Source organism: Odontesthes bonariensis, chromosome 20, assembly GCF_027942865.1.
Source record: "Odontesthes bonariensis isolate fOdoBon6 chromosome 20, fOdoBon6.hap1, whole genome shotgun sequence".
NCBI classification, from domain to species: domain Eukaryota; kingdom Metazoa; phylum Chordata; class Actinopteri; order Atheriniformes; family Atherinopsidae; genus Odontesthes; species Odontesthes bonariensis.
The window spans coordinates 11515773-11522997 of record NC_134525.1 but is presented as its reverse complement, the minus strand read 5'-3'; the positions used below and the strand labels follow the sequence as shown (position 1 = coordinate 11522997).

At 39.4% G+C, this 7225-nt stretch overlaps 1 protein-coding gene across 1 annotated transcript; it reads right to left on the bottom strand.

The window, feature by feature from the left end:
* Window positions 1-356: 356 nt before the first annotated feature.
* LOC142370496 (kinesin-like protein KIF15-A) lies at window positions 357-5972 on the bottom strand. The gene is made up of 10 exons (XM_075453075.1): window positions 5899-5972; window positions 2903-3089; window positions 2683-2759; window positions 2542-2579; window positions 2354-2451; window positions 2076-2255; window positions 1144-1353; window positions 923-1048; window positions 665-787; window positions 357-533 (listed from the first exon to the last, which is right to left on the bottom strand). The coding sequence occupies exons 1-10, from the start codon at window positions 5970-5972 to the stop codon at window positions 357-359; spliced, it is 1290 nt and encodes a 429-aa protein (XP_075309190.1).
* Between the last annotated feature and the right edge of the window lie 1253 nt (window positions 5973-7225).

Here is a 7225-nt window from a genome sequence, read left to right as displayed (position 1 = left end):
TCGAGATTAAAGTCAACTCCTCTGGTCCATCATCTAATTTAGGGCTGTGACTCGATTAAAATTTTTAATCGAGTTAACTACAGGCTTTGAAATTAATTAATCGCATATACTTTATCCTTTAGAAAAATTAACATTTTCAACAATATTTCAACAAACACAGAACATATCCCTATTTGAAATCTGAATGTTGCATGCATGAAAACACAGTATATAGAATCTTGTTGTTAAGATGCGTTGGGCCCCTGTTAGCTTCCACGCTAGCTGCTACATGTTTAACTCTGAGATTAATTAGTTTGAATGGAGTTTTAAAAAAGAAGGCCATTTTATGGGTCTAGGCTAACAAAAGTTTAATGGCATCATGTTGTATTTTTCTTCAAATTGTTACCCATGCTGAGTTCGGGGCCTCCTGGTGCAGCATCTCTCAGATAGTCCACTCCTTGACATGCCAGCACCTGAGTGAGCTGCTCCTTCAGGTTTCTCACCTCAGCCTGTAACTGCTTCACATTGCCTTGTGTGTCTTCATTGATGACAGCCTGAAAAAAAAAAAAAAAGGCAGAATGGTTGCACACAAATGACAAAATGCAGAGTTATCATTTAACAATCACTAGTCTTGTCGAATATGTATGGGTTTGATTGAGGTGAAGCTCAGTTTGATGACACATACCTTATTTTTGATTAACTTTGCTCTCTGGGCAAAATGCAAAGTCGACAGTGTTTCTCTGAAACTCTTTGAACCAGGGTGCACGTTGGCTATAATGCAAGTCTTTGCATTTCCTCCAAGAGAATCCTGAAAATAAAAAATAAAATGTTGAGGAGCGTGTCAGTGTATTGGAAAATTAATACAATGACAGTTCTGTTCATATTTCATAATGATACCCAAACCAATCTCCACCTTAAACAGCCTCCATCTACAGACACTTACTCTGAGCAAGAAGGTGAGTTTAGAATCCCTGTAGCAGATGTGACGGGTCTTCCCATTAGACACGTCCACCAGTGCCATGATCACTTGGCCCAGGCACATGAGCGAGCGATTGATACTGCTGGCCTCCTGCAAGGGAAACAGTGCAGACAGCAGCTGTTACACACAAGAAAAATCACAAATACCACACCACAGTGCAAGAGCATTCAGTCACAAAGCTTTACCTTGAGTCTAGAGCCCTCTGAGGGGGTGTCTTTCTGTCTCTCAGATGCTGCCAGATCAACCAAGTTGAGCTGAGACATTCTGATGTTCACCACTTCGTTGATGGACTCTTTGGACTCCAAAGTCATGGTGAACACTGCGTGAGATCTCGAGGACTCACGGTTCATGGAGGTGGAGGCCACGCGCCGATTACGCCAGCCCATTGACAGCACCTAAATGGTTGCAAACAGCCACAAATGTAGTCTTAAAGTAGGTTTCTTTTAATGGGCTGGCAAAAATATTTCTTAAATTAACCCAACAATATTAATTAAGTCCCATACAAGCACAATTTACAGAAAAGTTGGAAAGTTTTTTTTTTTTTTTTTTTACACTGAAACAAATTTTTTACAGTATAATTGTTTGAAGTTTTATTCAACAATAAAAGTTCCAAAGAAAATGATTTTTCAGTGTCTTCCCTGGATTAAAAGTATCTAAAGAATTTGATGCCAGCAACACATACAAAAGAGGGTAAGGCTGTTTACCATTGAGTTACATCACATTTACTTTTTATACCTATAATTTTTGGGAACTGATGATACTGTTCAGCAGAATTTGTGTCCATTGTTGCTGAATATAAGATGTGAGCCTCTCATAAATCTCTTGACCGCCCTCTACATTTTCCAGCAGGGCACAGATCTGGTCACCAACTAACTTGCTAAATGTAGAAACTTCCAGAATAATGTTACTTGTAAATATATACAAATTTTTCCATTTTTTTTTTATTTACAATTCTCAAAACATTCTTGAATGAGTTGCTGCAATGACTTTGATCAGTGGAGACAAAATAATTTCCTTTACTTGTCGAACAAAGTAAATAAAACTGGAATATAGAGGAGTGTAATAAAATATTGCAGTTAGTATAACCTTCCATAACTCTCGACAGATTAGAATTTACCTGATGAGCTTCTGCTGCTGAGTTCACAAACTTTTCCACAGCTCCCTCGACAAAAACACCTTTCTTGATGTTCTCTCGGAGAAAAAGGTTGGCTGAGGCTGTGTCCAGGAGGTCATAAATTTGTTCATTATATATCTCAATAAATGAACATTTGCAAAGGAATCTCTTGGACTTGGGAGACTGATGGAGAGAAAAAAGAAGCACCAGAATCATGAAAACAAAAGAAGAAATTAAAAAATGGGTTTATAACACCACAGTGATTAAATCCAAAACCCCACCCTTTCTACCTCTCTGTTGATGAGAAAAAACAAGTACTCAAAACTGCGAGGGATGACCCCCCTCAGTTCGTCTGTGAAGTTATCCAACTCAGATGGCCCTTGAGAGTGAAAACATGCGACTATTGTCAAGCAACTTCATGATCTTTGATTTTTTTTTTTAGAATACAGTGTCAGTAATCATTTCTTACCAAGCATGGTGAAAGTTTTCCCTGAACCCGTTTGTCCACTGTAGAAGCAAAAGAGGAATCACATGAGGAATGGAATAGGTGCTCCAAATAAGGGACAATGCTATGAATAATTTTAATCCTCTATAAATAAAAGGCACTTACTAAGCAAATATGGTACCATTATATCCATTCATGCAGGACTCAACAATATTCTTGGCCACACTGTTGAATACAGCGTCCTGTTGTAGAAAGAAAGATCAAGATTACACATCGAGAGCCATTTTGTTCATATAAGTTAGTTCTTCTACAATCAATGAGTCACTTACTCTCACTAACGATAGCCATGCTATTGTTTGCAAAACTATATCTACATGATTCAAACCTGAGATGTGTCCATATCCGCCACATGATCATAGGTAAAGGTTTGTGGTTCTGCTTTTGAAAGCAGACGGATGGTATTGGGTGAAGTGACCGTGAGACACAGATTCGGATCCCCATCTGTGGTCAGCCCAGTACCCTGGGTCAGAGGTCGTATTCGGACAAAAACTTTAATGGAGTCACTGTCACCACTGCAATCCCAGAAAATAACAATTAAAAAAATGGAGTCAGGATATTTATTACTTTGTGATTGCTTCAATTGCTTCTAGTTTTTTTTTTTTGTGTGTGTCATAACTAAAGGAAACAAAACAACTATACACTGATTCGGGTATTAGCCAGATAAGAGCTGGTATTAGCATAATCCTTGATTTAAGAGTGTACGTCCCCTACGGTTACAGTTTTTAACATTACAATCTATAAACTGAGTCAAAGTGGTGATGTTTGTGTGGATAATATACCTGGCTGCAAGAAGAGTTGAATCTCCACATCCTGTTAACAAAATTATGAAACTTAAAATTATTTGAGAAACATCTTTAAGCTGAACAAACATGAACCAATTAAATTGTTTATTTCTTGATCTTACATCCTTGTATCTTCAAAATAGAAAGCCACAATACAAGATACTGTAAAACAGTTTATGTTACCCATGCATGATGAAGTCATGCCAGAAGTCATTTACTAGCTTGCTAAAGTGATCCCCCAAAAACATAGAAATAGAGAGTAGAATGGCCAACGAGCCTCTGGGCATGCGTCAGAACCGCCGCCATCTTGGTACATGGTTCCAATCCTAGCATGCTAGTCAATCGTCAATAACAGCATTCCGCACACCTCGGCTGCTGTACAATTTACGTTAACATCTCGCATTAAAAGTGGGTTTCATGTGGTATATAATGTTGACGTGTTTGTTTATTGTTGAACTGGCCCTTCAGGAAAGAGTTTAAGTGGCTAAAACACGGTAAGAATAACTTTAAAGTTAGCATAGGCATGCTAGTTGCAACAGTGCTTGTTGCAGCACGTCAATAACAACATTCCGTACACCTCCGTTGTTGTTCAATTTACTTAAACATCTCGCATTAAAAATGATTTTCATGTGGTATATCATGTTGGTGTGTTTGTTTATTGTTGAACGGGCCCTTCAGGTAAGAGTTCACGTGACTTAAAGCACGATAACGGGCCCTCCAAGAAAGCATTTAAGTGGTAAGGATCTTGTTTGAGCGAAGTGCCCGATTTGTGACAGAACAGCTGACTTAAAGCGATACTCCGGAGTAGATTCACCCTGGGGTCATTTGAACCGTGATATCCAGCCAAGTAGCCCACCCGCAGTTTTTTCGATACTAGCTGAACATCAGCTGAGTTACTGAGTTATTCCGAATAGCTTCGTACAAGGGTTAATGGATCCTGGTCCGTATCTCCAAAATTACCACACTAAAATCACATGCCATGACACCAAACTTCTACAGTAGTACAAATATGGTCTGTACTCACCAAACGATGCATTTGGAAGTTTGAAAATAGTCCAGGAGTTTATTATTATCAACACAAGCCTGATAGCTTCTCTGCTGCTAAAGCTGCGTCGACGTCACTTCTGGGAGCTGGGAGCTTCAAAGTAAGATGAGGGTTGATCTACTACTGTAAACAACAAAGTATATGCTATATTCTACATGTTTTTTTTATGAATTTTTATGTTGTAGAGTTGTGAATTTATTGTATCAATGGAGAAATTGAGCAGCCTTGCTTTTTTGTCTACAGTAGTAGATCACAAAGCTATTCGGGATTACTCAGTAACCCAGCTGATGTTCAGCCAATATAGAAAAAACTTCGGGTGGGCTACTTGGCTGGATATCACGGTTCAAATGACCCTAGGTTGAATCTACTCCGGACTCGGAGTATCGCTTTAAGTATGTTTTTTTTTTTTACACCGTAGTTTGTGAATAAATACCCGTGGAGCTATTCTGTAAGCTGAGTTTTGCACTAGAAGGGTAACGTTTCGGCCAGTGTACGAAACGCTGTTTAAATAAATTCAGCATTGGACAAGAGTGTGCCCAGTGGCGATTCTAGAGTCTGTGGGGGCCCCAAGCAAAAAAAAAATCCTAGGGGGCCCCACCGACCAGTGTTGGTGACCAAAACATCTGACACCAACGAAAAGTGTATGAAATAAAACCTCTTTTTATTCCAAACATGTGAAACATTGTTATTTTTAAAATATACATGTAAAGAATAAATAAATAACTAAAAAAAAGACTACGTTGTCTACGTTGGCACTTGATATTCGCCTGTTGCTTTTTATCTACCGGGTGTAGCTGGCCATCCAATAATAATTGTGTTCATTTAAAGATTCTTTGTGACAAGTAAAGCTGTTCATGATATCAATTTCATAAGCAGTGGTTGTGCTAGACTTTTTCACTGTCCGTCATTTTGACAGACAGGGTCGTAAAAATTCCGTCATTGTCCATTATTATCCGTCATTTTATTTTAAATGGTAATATACAGGCTTTTAAATGGTAGGCTAATATACATATACAGGCTATATCCTAATGCTTTTAATAACTCGTGTTTTATTGACTTATTTTCATTTAAAAAATAATTCCCCGAACAAGTGTGTATTATCTAATATTTTTTTCTTTATGCATTTCTTCAGAGATTGACGTTCGGTCACTTGTGAACTCATTTTTTTCGCTGCTAAAAACATTGCGGCTGTTGGGCATATGAACATGTTATTTTATAACGTAGTCGAACGAAGAAAATTGTAGTGAAAATACGAACAGTCCACTTAGAACAATTGAAGTGAAATATGAACAGTCCACTTAGAATGGTTGCAGTGGTAATCTGCAATTGACCTGTTGTAGCTCAAACCTTCCTTCTTTGAATAGGGAGTTCGCTTGTGTGTAATCGAACGCATCAATTGAGACTGCTGCCGAGGCGGTTGTCATTAAATTTTGCTTCCTTGCCTCCGACAGACGACTTCTCATTGAGGTTTTAATTTTATTCTGAAGGCTGAACCCACGCTCAGCTGCGACGCTGGAGACTGGAATGACCAGCGCCACTTCAGCCAAAGCTCTGAAGTCGGGAAACATGTCTCCCAATGAAACGATAAGAAGCCGGCAAGAGCCTCTGAACGTGATGACAGCTAATCAATCGCTAATAAATTGCTAATTAATATGCACGAGCTCGCCACCACCAGGTCGGGTGTGAGGTTACCAGTAGGCTACTTTTATGATTCATCATCTTACTCAAGTTACAGACAGGCGGCTATCAGAACACCCTCGCGCAGCTGGCTACAATGCATCGGCCCACTGAACACCAAAGCTGCGGCTCAGATTGAAAGTTGGTGACGGCAATAAAACTTATATAGAGTAAGAAAAATGTCATAACTTGCCTATGATTTAAATTGTGTGTTTTATTGTTATTTGTTTTATTATTGGTAATGGTCAAATCCGTCTAAATGACGAACGGCCTTCAAATTTTTCCGTCATAGCTGAAAAAAATCCGTCAATGACAATGATGGTTTTTATTTTCCACTAGCCTTAAATTTCCGGCGAACGTTGCCAACAATCGCAAACACTCTGAGGGGCTAGTTCTCCGCGAACATAGCCCACAGTGGAACTCTATGTGAGTTTGACGAAGTCAACAATGCAATTATGGAATTATAGAATGGCATGTTAACTAGACAACCTTTGACATATCATTTAAATACTACTACTAATTACTGCAGCTAGCATTAGCAACGAGGCTGCTAGGCTTGCTAAATCGGTAAGCATTAGGCTACTGAAGAAAGCTAGTCTTTTTAGCTACGTTATATTATCATCTTTCTTCTCGGCTAACCTTTGTCGAGGAAAGGGAACGCCCCCGCGTGTAGTTGGTGAACGCAGCCAGATGACCTGAGTCAGGTTACTATCCTGACACCGCTCAAATCACCGGAAGTTTTCGCCGGAAGTACTGGCGCACACACAAAAGTTCGAACGTCTCTCCAGACATATCTTTCTTTCATTCCGCCCAGATGAAATTTAATGCCACTCTTCGAAAATCGGACATTTTAAGACCTTAAAAAACGTATTTTTTACTTGAGACTTTTTAATACTTTTTAAGGATCCGCGGAGACCCTGGCACCTCAGCTCTCGGGGGCCCCCTAGTGGCTCGGGGCTTGCCTTGGCTGCCTTGCCTGTTGACAAGCTGCGCCTCTGGGTGTGCCTTATTTCCAAAAGACTGCACAGTAACATTTTAGGCTTAACCAAGCTGATCTGTCATTTTAGGAGTTCGTATGAATGAAAGAAATGGTAATCAGGCCTATGTTATGAGCAGAAATATATGCCATGTTGACCAACATTGG